We start from the raw sequence: 22,575 nt of genomic DNA on the forward strand, positions 1-22,575 counted from the left end.
GATTGCAAGGATGAAGACAGCTAGGCCCGCTCAGTGTTCGTGTGGAAGACACTCAAGGTACGCCAAAAGTTGAGGGAAGACCATTACACTGCCATGCTCCAAAGCCAGAAACAACCATCGCTGAGGGATCTGGGCCTCTCAAGCGACAAGGACGACAGGGAGTGGCTGCAGATTCAACACACGGAAGTCGGACATCAAGATCCTCGAAGGGGTGACTGAGAAGAGTCGTACGCCAAGTACGGACAAGGTAAGAAACCCTCACCCATCGGAAACCAAGGGCCCAGAAAAGAAGGCGCAAAAGGCAGCTGAGGCGTCAAAGAAAATGACAACTGAAGGGCTGCTGCGACAAAAAGAAAGAAACTAGTTCCTTACTTGTAACAATAGTTTTGCAGCTTGACTCTTCTCCAACCACTAGATGGCGGGATATGCACAGTATGTGACTCGAGAAGACGTCTATGCAGCAAAACCCACGGATCCCACCCGGGGGATACCGACAAGGGCAGATTGTCGAAATCGACGAAGGCAAGCACCGAACGAGAGGCAGCGAAGGGAAAGACCACATCCTCGAAAGGCAGAATCCACCACACCCAAGAAGAGGATCTCTGCAGCCTCAGATGCCGAAAGGGCCCTCGAGGTGGAGGAGAAGAAGAAGCACCTGGAAGCGGAAATGGGGGCACTCCTTCAACAAACAAAGGAGTTTGACAAGCCATTGAAGGAATTCCTAATTTCTGCACAACCCACCACTGCCATAAACGCAGAAGAAGAGGAAGATATCCTTGAATCACCAGCAACTCCTGAACCTCACGAGGAGGATATAGAACAGAAGTTTGACGCTCCAGAAAAGAAGGAAGCCTCAGGGACTTTTGAGGAAGAAAAGAATGAACTCAGCAAAGAAAGCCCAGAAGAAGAGGTATGTAGCTATCCCTCAAAGGCTTCGCCACCAGACGACATAGCCTTCTACAACAGCCTCAGTAAAATAGCAGCTGATACCTTCGGGGGCCCCTTAGAGGAAGAGAAAGGAGACCCCTGCTTCCTCATAGAGACTTTTGCACCATCCGCCAGGAGACAAAATACCTCCCAATGCTACCAAGCATCCTGGACCAGGGCAAGGAGGCTTACAAGGAGCCTGTGTTAGCAATAGGGTAACCCCAAGGGTGGAGAAAAAAATATAAGCCTTCCACAAAGGACCCTAAATACATTCAGGGAAACACAGTGCCAGGCTCCATCATTATCATCACGGCAAGAAGAAGGTGCACTGCTCACTCCTCCACTGGTCCACCTCCATAGAGAGAAAGTAAAACAATGGACATAGTGGGGAGAAAGATGGAGAAAGAAGCTGCAACACAATGGCGTATTGCAAACTCCAATGCACACTTGAACAGGTATGGCCACCAACAATAGGGTGACATCGAAGAACTGATGAACATGCTCCCAGAAGAAGATAAAAAGAGGGCAAAATCCATGCAGGAGGGAAAGAACATAGCAAACACCTACCTAAAATCAGCGGTCCAGATACCAAGCCTGGCAAGAGCAACCAAGGCAGCCCTTTTCGGGGCAGAGGAAGAGGCAGGGGACAACCCTCAAGAGGGGGAGGAGCAAACTCCAAGTGACTTACTCACAACAAAGGGCCTGCACACAACACCACTGGGAGGCAGAATAGCACACCCCCTACTTCAATGGAAAGACATCACCACATACAATTGGATTTTAATTGTGCTCCGCCACAGCTCTTGTATAGAGCTAACAAACAAACTCCCACCAAACGCCAGAAAAGGAGAGGTTCCAAGGAACAGAACTCTTACAATTAAGACAGGAAATTAGTGGACTTTTACAAAAACAAGCCTTAGAGATGGTACCAAGGAGGGAACACCACAAAAGAAACTATCTACCTTACTTCTTGATACCAAAGCAAATTTCACGCTAAGAACCATCTTAGACCTCAGATTCATAAACAAATTCATTTGCATGCAGCATTTCAAAATGTCAACACTACAGGAGGTAACCCCACAGCTACAAATAGGGGATTTCATGGCAACAATAAATCTAAAGGATGCCTATCTGCACATCCCCATGAACCAAACTCACAAGAAATTCCTCAGGTTCTTCCTCAAGAACAGTTACTACTAATTCAAAGTCCTGCCCTTTGGGATAAAATCAGCACCAAGAGTCTTCACAAAGTGACTAGCAGCAGTTGCTGCATCCCTAAGAAGAAGAAGAGGAATCCATATCTATCCCTACCAAGACGACTGGATGGTGAAGGCAAATTCAAATCAAAGATGTTACACACAAGTTCATGAGGTGACACTGCAAAAATTGTGTGTTGCAATAATCACAAAAAGTCATCAATAAAGCCAGACCAAGAAAAGACCTTCCTAGGAGCAAGATTAAACTCCAAGGTTGCATGGGCAAACCTGGCCCAAAGAAGAATAAAAGCTATCAGACAAGAAACTCGCCTCTATCAGAAGGGTCAGTCTCTGACAATGAGAACCATCATAAAAACGTATGGGCATCGTAGCATCCTGCATTCCCCTCATCACACATGCATGCCTCCACATGCGCCCTCTGCAGGAGTGGCTATGCAGCAGTTGGTCACAAACCACAGGGAATTGGGAAGATCTAGTGGTTGTAACAGAAAAGGTTCAGGTGGAGTTACAATGGTGGGCATCCAAGAACATAACACTAAACAGACCTTTCAAAACACCAACTACCTCAGTGACCATCACGACAGATGTGTCCCACATGGGTTGGGTAGCACATTCAGGAAACCTGAAGGGTACGGGTTCAGTGGAACAATGCAGACTCTATAAAGCACATCAACTTCCTAGAGATGAAGATGGTGTTCCTGGCACTAAAGGTATTCTAAACCCACATAGGAGGGACGACAGCATTGATCCAGACAAACAATACCACAACAATGTTTTACCTCAACAAATAAGGAGGAAATAAATCATTCACCCTAAACAAAGTAGCTCAGAAAATATGGAAATGGGCCAATTCAAGGAAAATCAGCCTCTAGACAAATCACCTGCCAGGAAAGGACAACACTGAAGCAGATCAACTCAGCAAACAGAACAGCTACTTGCACGAATGGGAGATAAAATAAAGGAGCCTGCAACAGGTCTTCAACCTCTGGGGACCTCCAGAAATAGACCTATTCGCAATAATGGAGAACAAAAATTCTTCACCTCCAGGTTTCAACACACACTAAACTGGTCAGGGACATTTGCATGCGCTTTTCCTCCGATTCCTCTACTACAAAGGGTTCTGGGGAAAGCCAGACAACCAGGAACAAACCTAATACTCGTAGCCCCTCAATGGGCAAGACAAACCTGGTACTCAAGCCTACTCGAACTGTCCAGGGGACAGATGATCAGGTTAAAGGCAGACAAGGACCTCCTCACAATGCAAAAGGTTGTCGCCTCTTTGTTCAGTAAGTGACCTCTATTTTCCAATGCTGAAAGAAGAACATTTGAGTGACTAATAAAAACAAGCATTGGCATTGCCAATAGGTCTCAACTTTGTGAGAGTTGTTTTTTGCTTTACAGTATTGTGGGTGTATATTAAGTATAAATTGTATGGATTGTGGAGAGGGTGGTTAAAATTAGCATTTTCCATGGAAGACACTTTTTTGTATTTTTTGCATTGCTGATTATCAGAAGATGAGTGTCAGAAGAGTACCACCAGGACACTCGAAAACAAAAATCTAATAAAAACGTGTTTGTAGTGCACCAGTAATAACAAAAGGAAGTCGGAGGTTATCGAAATATACCATATATTACCTGTCACTTTAAAACGTCTCCCACTTTTATCTTACTTTGCTTTGTTAAGCAGGAATGCACTATCAAATTTCAGTCTATTTTCCGTTTTATGCAACCAATAAAATGTGGAGACCTTAAAGGGAGAGTACCACATTTGTATTTGAGATGTAGCCTTCAACCATGGTGGTTGAAATAAGTTCTGTACACATATATGCGCAACTAGCATTTAGCAAATGAAGCAAAGTCTAATCACGGAGGAAGACCAATTAGTAACCAGTTTAGTTGCTACATGAAAATATTTTATTTTATATAGCCACTCTGACACTTATTACCCATATGCGTGCAGCACTCAGCAATGCAAATAGCAGCAGAATGTCAACTCATCTTTCTCCCAGAGTTCGTACTGTCAAATGCTTGAGTATGTGGAGAAGAAATCAAGGAGATGGTGGCAAGAGGCTGGTGGTTACGATTGGTTCATGTAATAGAGGAGCGGGCAGCAGGATGGTGGTTATGAATGTCTAACGTGAAGAGGCAGTGTCAACAGGCTGGTGGTTATGAATGGTCCATGCATAGAGGTGGTGGCTGCAGGCTGGTGGTTACGAATGGTTCATGCATAAAGGTGGTTGCAGCAGGCTGGTGGTTATGAATGGTTCATGCATAGAGGTGGTGGCAGCAGGCCGGTGCTTACGAATGGTTCATACAATGTGGTGGTGGCAGCAGGCTGGTGGTTACAAATGATTCATACAAAGAGGTGGTGGCAGCAGGCTGGTGGTTACAAATGGTTCATGCATAGAGATGGTGGCAGAAGGCTGATGGTTACGAATGGTTCATGCATAGAGATGGTGGCAGCAGGCTGGTGGATATGAATGGTTCATGCATAGAGGTGGTGGCAGCAGGCTGGTGGTTATGAATGGGTCATTCAAAGTGGTGGTTGCAGCAGGCTGGTGGTTACGAATGGACCATGCATAGAGGTGATGGCAGCAGGCTGGTGGTTACAAATCGTTCATGCATAGAGGTGATTGCAGCAGGCTGGTGGTTACGAATGGTTCATGCATGGAGGTGGTGGCAGCAGGCTGGTGGTTACGAATAGTTAATTCAAGGAGGTGGTGACAGCAGGTTGGTGGTTACGAATGGTTCTCACAACGAGGTTGTGGCAGCAGGCTGGTGGTTACAAATGATTCATCCATAGAGGTCGTGGCAGCAGGCCGGGGAGTACGAATGGTTTATCCATAGAGGTGGTGGCAGCAGGCTAGTGGTTACGAATGGTTCATGCAAAGAGGTGGTGAAAGCAGGCTGGTGGTTACCAATGGTTCATACAAAGAGGTGGTGGCAGCAGGCTGATGGTTACGAATGGTTCATATAAAGAGGTGGTGGCAGCAGGCTGATGGTTACGAATGGTTCATACAAAGAGGTGGTGGCAGCAGGTTGGTGGTTACAAATGGTTTATCCATAGAGGTGGTGGCAGCAGGCTGATGGTTACGAATGGTTCATGCATAGAGGTGGTGGCAGCAGGCCGGTGCTTACGAATGGTTCATACAATGTGGTGGTGGCAGCAGGCTGGTGGTTACGAATGATTCATACAAAGAGGTGGTGGCAGCAGGCTGGTGGTTACAAATGGTTCATGCATAGAGATGGTGGCAGAAGGCTGATGGTTACGAATGGTTCATGCATAGAGACGGTGGCAGCAGGCTGGTGGCTATGAATGGTTCATGCATAGAGGTGGTGGCAGCAGGCTAGTGGTTATGAATGGGTCATTCAAAGTGGTGGTTGCAGCAGGCTGGTGGTTACGAATGGACCATGCATAGAGGTGATGGCAGCAGGCTGGTGGTTACAAATCGTTCATGCATAGAGGTGATTGCAGCAGGCTGGTGGTTACGAATGGTTCATGCATGGAGGTGGTGGCAGAAGGCTGGTGGTTACGAATAGTTCATTCAAAGAGGTGGTGACAGCAGGTTGGTGGTTACGAATGGTTCTCACAACGAGGTTGTGGCAGCAGGCTGGTGGTTACAAATGATTCATCCACAGAGGTCGTGGCAGCAGGCCGGGGGGTACGAATGGTTTATCCATAGAGGTGGTGGCAGCAGGCTGGTGGTTACCAATGGTTCATACAAAGAGGTGGTGGCAGCAGGCTGATGGTTACAAATGGTTCATATAAAGAGGTGGTGGCAGCAGGCTGATGGTTACCAATGGTTCATACAAAGAGGTGGTGGCAGCAGGCTGGTGGTTACCAATGGTTCATACAAAGAGGTGGTGGCAGCAGGCTGATGGTTACAAATGGTTCATATAAAGAGGTGGTGGCAGCAGGCTGATTGTTACGAATGGTTCATACAAAGAGGTGGTGGCAGCAGGCTGGTGGTTACAAATGGTTCACCCATAGAGGTGGTGGCAGCAGGCTGATGGTTACGAATGGTTCATGCATAGAGGTGGTGGCAGCAGGCTCGTGGTTACGAATGGTTCATACAAAGTGGTGGTGGCAGCAGGCTGGTGGTTATGAATGGTTCATACAAAGAGGTGGTGGCAGCAGGCTGGTGGTTACGAATGGTTCATACAAAGAGGTGGTGGCAGCAGGCTGGTGGTTATGGATGGTTCATAGAAAGAGGTGGTGGCAGCAGGTTGGTGGTTACAAATGGTTTATCCATAGAGGTGGTGGCAGCAGGCTGATGGTTACGAATGGTTCATGCATAGAGGTGGTGGCAGCAGGCCGGTGCTTACGAATGGTTCATACAATGTGGTGGTGGCAGCAGGCTGGTGGTTACGAATGATTCATACAAAGAGGTGGTGGCAGCAGGCTGGTGGTTACAAATGGTTCATGCATAGAGATGGTGGCAGAAGGCTGATGGTTACGAATGGTTCATGCATAGAGACGGTGGCAGCAGGCTGGTGGCTATGAATGGTTCATGCATAGAGGTGGTGGCAGCAGGCTGGTGGTTATGAATGGGTCATTCAAAGTGGTGGTTGCAGCAGGCTGGTGGTTACGAATGGACCATGCATAGAGGTGATGGCAGCAGGCTGGTGGTTACAAATCGTTCATGCATAGAGGTGATTGCAGCAGGCTGGTGGTTACGAATGGTTCATGCATGGAGGTGGTGGCAGCAGGCTGGTGGTTACGAATAGTTCATTCAAAGAGGTGGTGACAGCAGGTTGGTGGTTACGAATGGTTCTCACAACGAGGTTGTGGCAGCAGGCTGGTGGTTACAAATGATTCATCCATAGAGGTCGTGGCAGCAGGCCGGGGGGTACGAATGGTTTATCCATAGAGGTGGTGGCAGCAGGCTGGTGGTTACCAATGGTTCATACAAAGAGGTGGTGGCAGCAGGCTGATGGTTACAAATGGTTCATATAAAGAGGTGGTGGCAGCAGGCTGATGGTTACCAATGGTTCATACAAAGAGGTGGTGGCAGCAGGCTGGTGGTTACCAATGGTTCATACAAAGAGGTGGTGGCAGCAGGCTGATGGTTACAAATGGTTCATATAAAGAGGTGGTGGCAGCAGGCTGATTGTTACGAATGGTTCATACAAAGAGGTGGTGGCAGCAGGCTGGTGGTTACAAATGGTTCATCCATAGAGGTGGTGGCAGCAGGCTGATGGTTACGAATGGTTCATGCATAGAGGTGGTGGCAGCAGGCTCGTGGTTACGAATGGTTCATACAAAGTGGTGGTGGCAGCAGGCTGGTGGTTATGAATGGTTCATACAAAGAGGTGGTGGCAGCAGGCTGGTGGTTACGAATGGTTCATACAAAGAGGTGGTGGCAGCAGGCTGGTGGTTATGGATGGTTCATAGAAAGAGGTGGTGGCAGCAGGCTGGTGGTTACGAATGGTTCATACAAAGAAGTGGTGGCAGCAGCCTGATGGTTACAAATGGTTCAAACAAAGAGGTGGTGGTGGTAGCAGGCTGGTGGTTACGAATGGTCATACAAAGAGGTGGTGGCAGCAGGCTGGTGGTTACGAACAGCTGCAAGCTATGCAGATAACAGCAGTGGGGCGGTGGGCCCGGTTGGGGGAATTCCGACGGATGATGCAGAGGACATATTTATTATTTATTTAATTTTCCCTCTGTATCATCCCGCGAAATCCCCCGCACCCTGCCCCACTGCCCTACCGCTGTTACCAGTACGAACCACAGCTGTTTACGAATGGTTCATGCATAGAGGTGGTGGCAGCAGGCTGGTGCTTACGAATGGTCCATACAAAGTGGTGGTGGCAGCAGGCTTGTGGTTATGAATGGTTCATTCATAGAGATGGTGGCAGAAAGCTGGTGGCTACAAATGGTCCATGCATAGAGGGGGTGGCAGTAGGCTGGTGGTGACGAATGGTTCATGCATAGAGATGGTGGCAGCAGGCTGGTGGTTATGAATGGTTCATGCATAGAGGTGGTGGCAGAAGGCTGGTGGTTATGAATGATTCATTCAAAGTGGTGGTGGCAGCAGGCTGGTGGTTACGAATGGATCATGCATAGAGGTGATGGCAGCAGGCTGGTGGTTACAAATGGTCCATGCATAGAGGTGGTGGCAGCAGGCTGGTGGTTACGAATGGTTTATCCATAGAGGTGGTGGCAGCAGGCTGGTGGTTACGAATGGTTCATGGAAAGAGGTGGTGAAAGCAGGCTGGTGGTTACCATTGGTTCATATAAAGAGGAGGAGGCAGCAGGCTGATGGTTACGAATGGTTCATATAAAGAGGTGGTGGCAGCAGGCTGATGGTTACGAATGGTTCATACAAAGAGGTGGTGGCTGCAGGCTGGTGGATACAAATGGTTCATCCATAGAGATGGTGGCAGGAGGCTGGTGGTTACGAATGGTTCATGCATAGAGGTGGGGGCAGCAGGCTGGTGGTTACAAATGGTCCATGCATAGAGGTGGTGGCAGCAGGCTGGTGGTTACGAATGGTTTATCCATAGAGGTGGTGGCAGCAGGCTGGTGGTTACGAATGGCTCATGGAAAGAGGTGGTGAAAGCAGGCTGGTGGGTACGAATTGTTCATACAAAGAGGTGGTGGCAGCAGGCTGGTGGTTACGAATTGTTCATACAAAGAGGTGGTGGCAGCAGGCTGGTGGTTACGAATGGTTCATACAAAGAAGTGGTGGCAGCAGGCTGGTGGTTATGAATGGTTCATACAAAGAGGTGTTTGCAGCAGGCTGGTGGTTACGAATGGTTCTGACAAAGAGGTGATGTCAGCAGGCTGATGGTTACAAATATTTCATACAAAGAGGTGGTGGCAGCAGGCTGATGGTTACAAATGGTTCATACAAAGAGGTGGTGGTAGGAGGCTGGTGGTTACGAATGGTTCATGCATAGAGGTGGGGGCAGCAGGCCTATGGTTACGAATGGTTCATACAAAGAGGTGGTGGCAGCAGGCTGGTGGGTACGAATTGTTCATACAAAGAGGTGGTGGCAGCAGGCTGGTGGTTACGAATGGTTCATACAAAGAAGTGGTGGCAGCAGGCTGGTGGTTATGAATGGTTCATACAAAGAGGTGTTTGCAGCAGGCTGGTGGTTACGAATGGTTCTGACAAAGAGGTGATGTCAGCAGGCTGATGGTTACAAATATTTCATACAAAGAGGTGGTGGCAGCAGGCTGATGGTTACAAATGGTTCATACAAAGAGGTGGTGGTAGGAGGCTGGTGGTTACGAATGGTTATACAAAGAGGTGGTGGCAGCAGGCTGGTGGTTACGAACAGCCGCGAGCTATGCAGATAACAGCAGTGGGGCCGGGTTGGTAGGATTCCGACGGATGATGCAGAGGGAACATTTATTATTTATTTAATTTTCCCTCTGTTTCATCCCTCGAAATCCCCCGCACCCAGCCCCACTGCCCTACTGCAGTTACCAGCACAGACTGCGCTGGTTACGAATGGCTCATACAAAGAGGTGGTGGCAGCAGGCTGGTGGTTACAAATGGTTCATACAAAGAAGTGGCGGCAGCAGGCTGGTGGGTACGAATGGTTCATGTAATGGAGGTGATTGCAGCAGGATGGGTCATGTAAAGGAGGAGGTAGCAGGAGGTCGGTGGTTATGCTTGGTTTATGCAAAGGAGATGGTTTTAGTAGGATGGTGGTGCAGGATAGCATTAAACATTTCAAAATAAATCAGCATTAAACCATGCTTTCTCAAGCAAGCAACTGGTCCTTCACCCCTGTGAGTGACTCCTCACTCGAAATCCCTCTGATAGAGCGGAGGCTCGCCTGCCCATTTTACCATACTCACCTGGACCCATAAAACAACATACATACTTTGAACAGGTAAACCTACACTTAATCAATTTTGTTTAAGCATTCAGGACCTATACCATTTGATTTACCAATCCTAGTCACCGGCGCCTATAATCCTAAATGATCAAGGTGTTAGCATAATAGGCATGTAAATAAAGTTTTGCACTCATATAATAATCACAAACTCTGGAAAGGTTTAAATTCTTTATCTATGAAAAATTCTTAAATGTCATAATCCAAGCATTTGAAACCAAAAATCTTTCGATTAAGAAAATAGCAATTAAAATGAGAATATGCAAAGATTTTATAAGTCTGTCTTTAAGCATTTGACATTAGGAAGGGTAGAGAAAAGGAAGCAATACAATGACATACCCACACAGAATATTTACCTAAAATGGTGTGAAGACCAACCCGGGCCACAGGCTGGGATAAAGGACAGAACCCCAAGATTTGCTGGTGCCAGCAGGAAAGAACATGTGTAGACCAGAATCAGGACAGATACGAGCCAAATTGGATCAGGACGGGACCACCTCAGGCTAAGACTGGCACCCACAGCTAAGGCACAACGCCTGCGTTACATCCTCACTGCAGCCAACTGTCAGACCCCGATTGGGTTATCGAACTACTTCCCAGACCCCTGATTGGGTTATTGAATCTTCTGACAGAGTGCTCCGCCAGCACTTCTGCTCTCGATCACCTATTGAGTGCGTTGGGTAAGTGACAGGTCAGCTATTCGGACAAGTCAGACAAATTATCTAGCTAAGCCTACTCTAGTTATACTATTTTCCAGGGCAGTGTACCACCCCTCAATGTTGGACAAAAGAATGAGGAGAGGTCATCACACCATGCCAAAATGAGACTTTTCTCTCGAATATTGAAATTAGTGTTCCCCCCATCAATTTATTTTTCCATGCACTTTTATTCCACCCAACAATGAATGTTCTAATATCAAATACAATGTTAACAATATTGTCTTCCTCTCCAAAGGGTCAGGAGGTGAAGTTCCCAGGCGCATCTCAGTCAAGACTGTCCTTGGCATTCATTCAATGCCATGACTTGAGTGTTTCTGGATTCTGATGCACATGTGCGGTGCGGGTTTCAAAATGGAGTTACAGACACATCTCAGGCCCAAACACGAGCTAGTAGCAAAGTTGAAAAGAAACAGTTTTAGAACAAAGAATAAATAAATCTTCTGTATACCACTTACCTCTACTCTATTCCTATTATTTTATATTTAACTTCAACGTTATTGATTAAGCAAAACGAACAGCTTAGCAAAAGCAGCGATGCAAGCTTCTTGCACATTACAACACAGAGCAGCCATCTTAGTAATAGTGCGCAGAAGCAAAAGTTTCCCACCAAAGCAAAGAGTACGTCATGTCACGTGAGTGTGACAGACGCATGCGCAATGGAAAATCCCGCGTAGCAGCGGCCATTTTAATGCAAGTGAATTATGGTTAGAAAAAGCACATAGTCAAGCTTCCCCTAGATGCTAGATATGTCGTGTAATGCAATATTAATTAGACAAAACATGTTAGTTAGTACGTTATGAGTTATTTGAGAGGGTTGAGTACAAGCAAGTCGCTTTACGTGCGAAACCTTGCTCTATCACCTCTCAACCCCCAGGTAGTTTGAGATGCTTTACCGTATTTCCTCAAGCAGAGCGGGGTATCCAGAAGGAATCCAATAAACCTTACTACAGTATTAAACTGACTCTCTCACCAAAACTTGGCACAGGGTGATCTTGTCCTATCCATAGTAGCAGGAAGATATTCCAGCATTTAAATATTTTGTTTGCTGCCATTTTTACTAAGATGGACGAAGCACTTCACTGACAGTACAATGTGTTAGCTTGCTCAATAGAGGCGAAACTGTCAGATCAACTGGTCACCTCATGAATATATTTTCACGAAGTACAGCGGGCGCCTCCAGTGCACATAAATGCCTATGTTGTTTAAGCTATGGAAACTTCCTAGCCAGTGTGTGGCATTGTATAATGATTACTGAGCAATTATATTGATGTTCATTAATATCACATTCATTGCACAGTCGAAGTATGCAATTATTATTCATATGATTAGGCATGCAATATAATAGGAATATGCAACCTATGAAAGCTCTCTACATTTACTTGGTATCTTATCACAGCCCCAGGAGGTCCTGTACGTTCTGATTTGTTTTGTTGTACACAGTTTTAAGTCTCCTACTTGCCCAGGTATAAATAAGGACCTATTCTTTTAAAAGACAGTTTTTAATTAGTGTTTCTCTGATTTGTTTTATACATCTTGGTAAATACCATTTGTTGATAAGAGTATGTACTTGGGTGTTGTAAACCACACCAGTTCCCGACCTTTGTTGAAGTTATACTCATAATGTATTTATTAATTGTTTGATGTATTCCTAGTTTCAGAACCCCTGGAGCACAATGAAGCCTTTTCAGTTGAAAACCAAGATGAAAGCCATGACATGTTGCCTGGAGATGACTTGAACGAATGCCTTCTGTATCCAGGACAGCTGTGTCAGCATCTCTGCATCAATACAGTGGGAAGTTACAAGTGCGCCTGCTTCCCAGGATTCATAATGCAGGAGGACGGTGTCAGCTGCAAGCCAGGTAAGACCATTGACTGAAAAGAGCCAAAGGAGAACAGAAAGGCTGAAGGTGTTTAGCATAAGATGGGCAAGTTGTTATTTATGCAAAATGCATGCAAATGTCCCCTGTGGAATTCAACTCAGGCATGAAGCCGCGCGCTGATGGTGGTTCGGGCAGCGGGAGCTTGACAAATAGCCCATTCCACGGTGCTAATCATGTCGAAAGCTGTCACTAAACGCGTTTGCTGCGCCTCCCTTCTCTGCGAGAGTGTGGAGGTTTGTCACTAGGGAAGAGGGGGGTGAGTTAAAGAGGCAGCGAGTTGAGGCAGAAGGCTTTGGAAGTTTTCTGCCTTCATGTACGTTCACAGATGGTTCCGCCCGCACTTCCTCATTGCGCCTGAACGGAGTCCGTGCTGCAAAAAAAAAGTTCCCAGTTTGGGAACACATCATCAGGACCACTGCCTGTGCCCCTAGGGTCGCCCGGCAAAGTGGCCAAGGGAGAAGTTGTCCAAAGGGGACATCTTACCCTTTGCGAATCAGTTAATATCTCCTTCGAGGTGTCGGTAGCTGTTCAATTGTCTGCGACTTCAAATAAGGTTTGTCTGGAGGCTCCACCCAAAAAAGTAGTGCCGAAGTAACTTCTAGGAGGGGCTTGATTGCGCTCTGCCCTCATACAGGCAACATGGGCCCATCCTCTCCTATGAGTCAACAACTTGTTGGCCATATTATGAATAATTCAGTGTTATTATTATAATGTTCACCTTTAGCTCATGGTGCGGCACGTGTGCATATGACAGTGGCTCTATGTTTTGCTGTGATGCCCTTTGAATGGCAAATCGAAGAGAGCAACCACACATGTGTTGGTTTTTCAGTCTTACAATGAAGCACAAGGGCATAGCTATCATTGATGCGGGAGGTACAGTGGCACCAAGTCCAAAGAGGTGATGGCAAACTGCACCCCCCTTTGTGACTATGGTTTATCAACCAAAGAGGAGATAAAGGGGTCCACTTGCCTCACATTAAAGTGGATCAAACCCATGCCGCACAACTTATAAAACAGTGTGTTACTCTGTAGAGGGCTGACTGCTAGGTTTGATTTAAGTTTTGTAGAGCGCAGCATATGCCCATAGGCGTCTTGGCGCTGTCCGACTGCCTGAAGACCTAAAACTACCTGTGGTCTAGAACCACATGAGAAGAGTAAATAAGCAAGTTTTGAGTTGTTTTCGGAAAATCTGTAGACTTGGCTGACTTCTCGAATGCCACGACATATGATTGCAGAGAAGCAGCTTTTGCCACACCCAGGCTTTATACATTTTTGGAACTAACAATTTTTTTGTCTGTGGCTGATCGAAGGCCATTTTAGGGCTATACCATGAGATTTTTTCTTAAGAAAAATAGGGGAGGTGTGATTTAGAGCTTTATGTGCTGTGCAGATGCTTTACTAGTCAAGCTGGGCTGGACTAGACTATGTGCATTGGTGTCCTGTGCTCCGCACTGCATCACTGCAGCATCCCAAGCTGCATAGGAACCCTCAGAAATTGCATTCTTCTGTATGCTCAACATCATACTTTGCACACCCAGCAGCATCCATAAAGCACACTACACTACAAGCACCAACCTGCACTGAATATAAAGCACATGGATATTAGTGATGTAGCTGCACTATATAAATATTCCCCATACATATGCACATCCTGCATTGCACATACAACATATTACACAGAGCATTACATTATTCACTGCATATATAGATTTCTACATTGGATATATAGGATTCCATGCTACATATTCAACACCCTCCACTGCAAATACAGCATCATTCACAGTGCATACAGGATTCTGTACTCCATGTTTAGCACGGGCCAGATGTAGGTAAATACTATTTACCTATTCTTAAATACCGAATTTTACCGATTCGGTATTTAAGAATAGGTAAATAGTATGTAGGTAATTTTTCGGTAAATTTTACAGAATCTGTAAAATTAGGTAAATACCGATTCGGTATTTACCGAATCAGTATTCCCCATTCATTCATATGGGTCTGGAGGCCCATAGGAATGAATGGCAATTACCGAATCGGTAAATACCGATTCGGTAAAATGGGGGACACATACAAGGGTGCCAGGGCATCACTTTGACACCCTGTTGCACCCCTGAATCGTGCTTGTGTGCAGATGTGGCACGTATGTCTGCCACATGGCACAGTTGAAAATGCACAGATTTGCATTTTTAAAGGTATTCCTTATTTACCACCAACTTATAGGTGGTGGTAAATAACGAATCCTAAAATGGGAAAAGCACTCATTTGAGTGCTCCCTACATTGCAAATTTGGTAATTTACCGATTCGGTATTTTAAGGAATCGGTAATTTACCGATTCCTTAAAATACCGAATCTGTAAATTACCGAATTTGCAATTGAAGCCACCTACATCCCAAATGACCAATACCAGTCGGTAACGGCCGAAATTCGGTAATTTCGGCCGTTACCGACCGGTATTGGGCCACCTACATCTGGCCCATAGTATTTTGGGCTGAACATACAGCACCTGACACGGTTAACACATCAACCCCCACAGCAGATTGACAACTTCAGATGGACCTAGAGTATCCTGCACTGGCCATGAGGTACTCCATAATCATAATGCTGCATCCACCACAATGTGTACCGTGCCCCACATGCACGTGCTAGCCTATACATACAGCATTTTGTGTTGAACATGGCGCATCTGACACTACAGGTTCAGTACCCTCCAGCCCACATCCATCTAGCACTCTATGTGCTTCATCTTGCATAGTTTTCACTTGTAGAGAGAAGCCTGCAGTGCACTCACAGTCCTCTACTCTTAATGCATCATCTACCAGTGTGTTTGTCACACTCTACTAACGATTGCAGCATTCTTACACTATGAATGTGGTATCCTGCCCTGGGCATATTAAATGTGTACACACCACAAAGAGCACCCTCTTTTACTTATGCACATCCTACAGTCCACAAGCAGCATCAGTGACATGCATCCACCTATGCATACACCCTCATCTAGGCATACACTTGCCACTTAGGGCGGTACATCAAACACACAAGAGCTTATGGGAGAAATGTGTTATGATTCCACTTGTGTTTCAGGCCGCGTTCCACCGTGGAATCTTGTTGTACGAGCGTTCTATTGTTACGCAGCGTACCTCGCGACCGAGTCAGTAATGCTTGCAATAAGTCTAACCACTGGCAATCGCTCGGGGTAACATTACAACCCATCGTTCTTTTGCCTGCCATGCCACCTCAGTTTGGACCCAGTATGGACCCAGCCATATCCAAATCAATTTTGGCCCTGCTCCAATAGAAACTGTCCTGCTCAAACTGGCAGGCAAGGTCCTGCCTGAACTGGAAGAACCAGACGTGGGTGCTATGCTCACTATGCCAGTAGAACCAAGGTACCCCCGACTGATGAGCCCCAATCATCGCAACCGGCCTTGGTCTGCTTGTGTTTCAGAAGGATCTGACCTGGCAATTTGGGTTGGACTACTCTTACGTGAGCTGGGTCTAGAACTGATTTGCATATGGTTGGGTCCAAACTGAGGTGGCATGGAGTCAAAATAACAGATGCGGCCCACAGTAATTACTAGTGGCTGAGATTAATTTGTTTCCATCCATCACTTTTTCGTAAACTTCACTCTAACTTCCTAAATGCAACACGTATATTCAGACCTGAGTCCCATATTCACTGTGCCACTGTAACCAAGCTACACCTTGCTGAAAAGCCCCAGTCAGGGAGAAGCCGGTCTTGGGTTGCTAATGTTCCCGGCCAGGGAGGTTCTGGCCTGGCATTCCTGGGTGGACTGGGCCTTCTGGAGCAGCATCAAGACTAACTTGAATATGGCTGGGTCCAAATTGAGGTGGCATAGACGGTGAAAAATACTGGAGTGGGATGCGGCCCAGAGTAATTACTAGTGACTGAGATTAATTTAGGCATGCCACCCATCACTTTTTGGACACTGAGGCGTTATTGAGCATTAAGTAACTATCGGTCAGTCACTGGGTTTATCAGTAAGTGAAGACCAATTATGCACAAGAGACATCAATTGACTGATACTTCAATAGTGATTTTATTATCACAGATTCATCCTTTTACCATACAATCCAAAAAGATCTTTATTTACACACATTCCCTTTAGCCTTTGACAAGCCAGAAATAACTTTCTGATTCCCTCTGATAATTGTTATCCAATCTAAACACATAGTAATATTCCAGGGACTATAATTTTAGCGCACATTTCTGACCTTGCCCCTGATATTTTAAGGTTGAAGTTTCAGAATTCAGCAGTCATGTCAAGAAAGGCCATTGTGCTGTGATTGTTTTGACGTCAGGCAGCCCTTCCGGTGGCAAGAGGCGGCGTCTGATGCTCAGAGTTCAAACCATTGGCGGATTTCATAAGGTTCAAGCACGCTTTCTTGATTGTTTAATTATTTGATGGAAGAAGCATTATTGCCGTCTAATTTCATGCCTGAAACAATATGTATTTTCTGCCAGATTCCACTAAAGAACAATGGGCCATATGTAGGTAATACATGTTTTGTGATTCTCAAATTACGATTTTTAGGGAATCACAATTAGAGAATTGCAAAATGCAAAGTAGGTAGGATCAGCAAAATATTTTGCAAATTCCACCTATTCCTTATTTGCGAATCGCAAATTGAGATTCGCAAATAAGGAATACCTTCTCATTCATTCCTATGGGCTAAAAGGCCCATAGGAATGAATGGGAAGACATTCTCAATTTGCGATTCTCAATTAGAGACTCGCAAATTGAGATTCGCAAATAAGGAATACCTTCTCATTCATTCCTATGGGCTAGAAGGCCCATAGGAATGAATGGGAAGACATTCTCAATTTGCGATTCTCAATTAGAGAATCGCAAATTGAGAATGCAATTTCAAGGTTGCAAGGGTGTCAATAGGACACACTGCTGCAACCCTGAAATAAACATGTGTGCACATGTGTCGCACATACATGCGCTAAGGGCATGTTTGTGCGCCACATGGGACTTTGAAAAATGCAAAAAAGTGCATCTTTCAAAGAAATCGCAAATTACCACCAACCTGAAGTTGGTGATAATTTGTGATTCCTTAAGCCAAAATTGCACAACTTGGGTGCTACCTACATTGCATTTAAGGAATCGCAATTTGGGATTCCTTAAATGCATTTGCAAAATAAGGAATCACAAATTTTGCGATTCCTTATTTTGCGTGTGGGTTTTTGTGTGCTACATAGCAGACTGGCCAAATTATGATCGCAAATGCAGAAATTTGCAGAATTTCTGCATTTGCGATTGCAATTGGGCTACCTACATATGGCTCATTGTCCTGGTAAAATGATCTCAGGGTTTAGGACAGTGCTGCTGACAGCGCCAGAATCGAAATCAGTCTTATTTTAACAGTAAAACACTATAGTAATTTCGAAGTTTGGGAAACTACAGCAGCCTGTGCATTGATGCTGTATGACGAAGCGATGCTACAGTGCATGGGAAAAGCAGCACATCAGTTCTCCGCATGCAGTGATTAATTTGAGCCGGTGGTTTCCGGTACTCAGCACTGGCACATAACCATCAACACCAGCGCTTTTGCGCACCAGTTAATAACACAGTCATGGGAAAGGGCAAGAGGAGTTTAAGTGATTTGCCCCAAATCACTGGATGTTGAGCCGACGCCAAGACTCAAACCTGGTTCCCAGCTCCGAAGTAGGCAGTTCTGGTCATTACGCTGCATCCTCTCCCCACTTTCAGAGTTAGTTGGTTCTGTTTTAGGCGGCGCTAAAAGGAGAAATGACCTGGTGTAAGTTTCCTCCTGACGAAACCTCCTGCACTTATTTGTTTACAAATTAACCACTGTCTGCATGTATTAATTCGATATAAAAGGCCCAATTCACAAATGCATTTTCGTCCTTAAACCAACCTCCAGGACCAAAAACACCTACATTTACATTTGCCCAAGACCTTAATAAGCACATACAAATTGTTGATAGTAAATCTAATACAAGGGGTGGGAAGTGGGCATACCAAGGAGTGGGTAATCTTGTAAGTTTGAGAATAGCCACAAGCTTCTGGTTTGTGGGCATTCCCAAACTCATATCCAACCGTTTTCCCAATGTCGAGTGAACTCTCCTTCCAGGCCAAAAGGCAGATGAGAAAAAGATGTATATTTGTACAGCGATCTCCTCTTCTCTTGTTTTGGCTTTAGTTATGAGTGGATTGGAGGGACTGTATATCGTCCTAACAAAATCCAACATCTCGGGGTTCAGAATTTATCAAGTGCAATAAACAGCACCTATTCCGAGTTTTGGGGAATAATATGCAGATTTTGGTGCTTACTGTACCAAAATCCACATTACAGTAAATACTGTACTGTTTTTCCCTATTAAATTCTGCTAAGTTTGATTTGCCGAAAATTAACAAAGGGTGAAGTACTTAATGCACCCGGTAATTACCAGGTGAGATAAATACCACACAAATCGAAATTCTGACCACTGCGCAGACAAGGATTTGCACAGGAGTTGAAGAAAAAGCGATCCACTCATAATCAGAGCCTACCTTGGATTATACATTGGGGAAATAGGTGCCTGGGTAATATGCCACTTGACATTCCCAGTAGTATGCTTGGGAACGTGTGCCTGGTGCAGTTTTCCAGGTGTACTACCGGGAATATTTGTTAATATCAACAAGTAATACATTTGCATGCATATTTACTGCTTTTTTTTTTTGGACCCAAAGTGATGCATCTGAGCTCCTATCGTTTAAAAAATCCATGGTATTTTCATGGCTAATTGAAGACCTCCATCTTCTCTACCTGTGGAATGATTTTTACCCTTCAGCATGCCACACCCTTTGCCTGGCAAACGGCTGTGGTGTCCGTAGCAAAGTATGGGGTGCAGTTTGGTTTCTAAAAACACGTGTGTACTGCTTGGGTTCTGGACTACACCACAAAACCAGCATTATACTGGGGTATAAGTAAGGGGCCTTTATGGGTACTGCTCATTGCATTTAAATTGCACTTTTGAAATGATGGCCCCATGGGCAGCAGCTTTCAATGTGCCCATAATTAAAAAAAATATTTTATTATAAATACCAGTGCACATAAACAGCCATACTGTTAGTCCTGGCAGCCTCAGGCTGGTCTCCCCCAAATCTTTTTGATTTTTGCCTCCACGTTTAGCTGAATCTTTGTGTTGGCCTTAGGACTCTGAGCCCTTTACAAATGCTCATCATTGCGAAAGTGCATGTGCTTTTATCCCAAACATGCATGTAATTGGAGTATACCTGATTGACCTATTTAATTTACTTTTAAGTCCCTTGTAAAGTGGTATACCATATACCTAAGGTCTTATAAATTAAATGCTACTAGTGGGCTGCAGCACTTATTGTGCCACCCATAGAAGTAGAATTTCAAACCTGTTTCAGGCCTCCCACTGCAGTGCCTGTGTGTGCAGTTTACTACCACGTCGACTTGGCATTTAAAAATACTCGCCATGCCTCAAACTTCCCTTTCATTACAGAGAAGTTACTCCTAAGGTAGATCCTAGATGGCCCTAAGGGCAGGATAATATCTATGTAAAAAGTAGGACATGTCCTTTTATATTTTGCATGTCCTGGTATTGACAAAGCCTATTTTGTTTTTCACTACTGTGAGGCCTACTCCTCTCATACGTTAGCAGTGGGAATTCCTTAATACACTTTTAAGCTGTAATTCCTGATCAGAGAGGGATAGCTTTTTCATTTTTCATATGGTTGGAATGGTATTGATAAATCTTACTTACTGATGAAGTTGGATTTAACATTACTATTGTATAAATGCCCCTTTTAGAAAGTGGACATTTCTCTGCACTTCCTGCTCTTTGTGCCTGACAGCCTATATCCAATACATGACTTGAGTAGGTGACAGCTACACTTTGTGCATTCCCGCTAGACAGCCACAACACAGGAAGGATAGGTGTGTCTGAGCTCCCATCTACATACACTGCATTGTATGTAGATGGCCTTGTCTGGGCAGGTTGAAAGGGAGGGGGCTAACACTTCACTTGAATAGGTAGTGCTTTTCTCTTGTGTTGCCCTGCTGCCTTCTGCTCTCTGAATCTGCTGAAGGAGAGCTTGACTTTGCCTTCCCTCCAAGTGATCTCCAAGGGCTTGGTGGCTTGCCTCCTATTTCTTTAGACTCAGGGATATCAAAGTCTCTACCCCTGCTCTGTGCCTAGCTCACTGGAAGGGGTTCCAGATACTTGCACCATGGATTCCGACACATCTCCTGTCTGTGTGTAGCATCGGATTGGAACCAGTGCTTTGCCTCCTTAGATTGACGCATCAGGCATTGTATCATCGCTGCTGAAGCTTTGTGAGATTGCCCATCCCCTCAACTGCCTGGTAGAATCCAGCGCATCGCTCAAGGCCTCTCAACTTTGTCACCTGTCTTTGGAACAGACGCATACCCATCACTGCTTGGAGAGATCGATGCATTTTGCTGTTTGGGACTAGTAAGGGAATTTTGTTAACCGGGCACTGCGTGGGTTCTGTAGCTGACCTGCACTTCTTCAAGGTTGGCCCAAACGTTGACTTTGCCCTAGTCCAGCATGACCTAAAGTAACCTTTTAGCACTACTTTCCTCTATGCACTTTACTGCATTTTAATCTTTTAAAATTCAATATCTCAACTTCTATACATTGGATTTTTGTTGTTTCAGTCTTGTTTTGTTTATAATATAATAATCTATTTTCATAATCCTGTGTGGAGTCTTTTTGTGATGTATTCATTGTGTTACTGTGTGTGTGTGTGGTACAAATACTTTACACATTGCCTCTTTAGATAAGCCTGACAGCTGTGTGCCAAGCTACCAGAGGGCGAGCACAGGTTATCTTTTAGTGTGTTTCTAGCTTCTACTGACTAGGATTTTGGTTTCTGCATGGACAGGGAGCATACCTTTGCTAACCAGAAACCCACTTTCTAACACCTACCTAAACCCTTTCTCTTCTGTTTAAACAACATAGAAGATAGGTATTTATGGGAAACAATGGGCAGTTGGCCTCAAAACAGATTCATTGCCTGTTACTCTCCACAGCTGAACCATTTATTGCATTGTGCTGCTGGGGCTGGGGCAATGGTATTCAAACATGGTGTTTCAGAAAACCTGCACTTCACATAGTACTGACGTTCTCCACCACTGTTCTCCCCACAACACAAGGATTTGTCTTAGCATATCTTAAATCAAGTTATTCAAATGTTCCTCCCACCTCCAGGGTTCATCAAGGCTCTCTAAAATTCCCAAGCTGTTATTTTCTTTGTTCCATCACCTATGACTTTCTCATACACCCCTTTGTAGTGTAGTTCCTATATTCCCAATAGGCTCTGCGCATTGGAATAATATTTCCTATAGATTAGACGTAGGACTGAGGTCAACTAGGTCTCTATCGAATATATTCAACTTAATAGTGAATGCCAGCCATCTCAGAGGATTCACAAGAAGGGATTAGTTTCTGACAACCGCAAAAACATGACAACTTTGTTTCCCAAGAATAAGAAACATATCTCTAGAGTCGTGAAAACAATAGATAAGTATTTCACTCAGTCACTCGTGTATGCTTAGTTTCTACAGAGGTGCAGAGAAATAGAGAGACAGGTGTTTTCAATAAAAGGTTTTATTGAACAGTCTTCTTTCTCATGCAAGTAAAGTGAACTGCTACAATCGTATTGCAGACTGCAAAGTATAATGTGTACAGCGAAAACAATATTATAAAATAATACTGTAAAAGGATTGTATGGTTTCTAAACCATAAATAATAAGGGCTAAAAGTACTCAACTGGTGCTTCTAAAATACGCCTACCCCAATGTACCTAACCTAAGTCTAGTACGCAGGAAGGAGTAAGTGTGGTGTAGCATAGGTGTAGCTTTTTGACGCCACTGGGTAACTCAATCCATGGGACAATAACCAATTCGTTAAAGATAAGCGAAAGAAAAGTGCTGTTAGGATTGGTTAAAAAATA

The 22,575-nt window shown here is 44.9% G+C and overlaps 1 protein-coding gene across 2 annotated transcripts in view; it reads left to right on the top strand.

Annotated features, from left to right (window-relative positions):
- FBLN2 (fibulin 2) overlaps nucleotides 1-22,575 on the top strand; it is a 632,659-nt gene that overhangs the window by 426,726 nt on the left and 183,358 nt on the right. For both annotated transcript variants that reach the window (XM_086939012.1, XM_086939013.1), the window contains exon 6: nucleotides 12,370-12,576. In XM_086939012.1, coding sequence (XP_086795138.1) covers nucleotides 12,370-12,576 — 207 coding nt within the window. The remainder of the gene's footprint in view (nucleotides 1-12,369; nucleotides 12,577-22,575) is intronic.

The sequence above is a fragment of the Lissotriton vulgaris genome, chromosome 9, assembly GCF_964263255.1.
Source record: "Lissotriton vulgaris chromosome 9, aLisVul1.2, whole genome shotgun sequence".
Lineage (NCBI taxonomy): Eukaryota > Metazoa > Chordata > Amphibia > Caudata > Salamandridae > Lissotriton > Lissotriton vulgaris.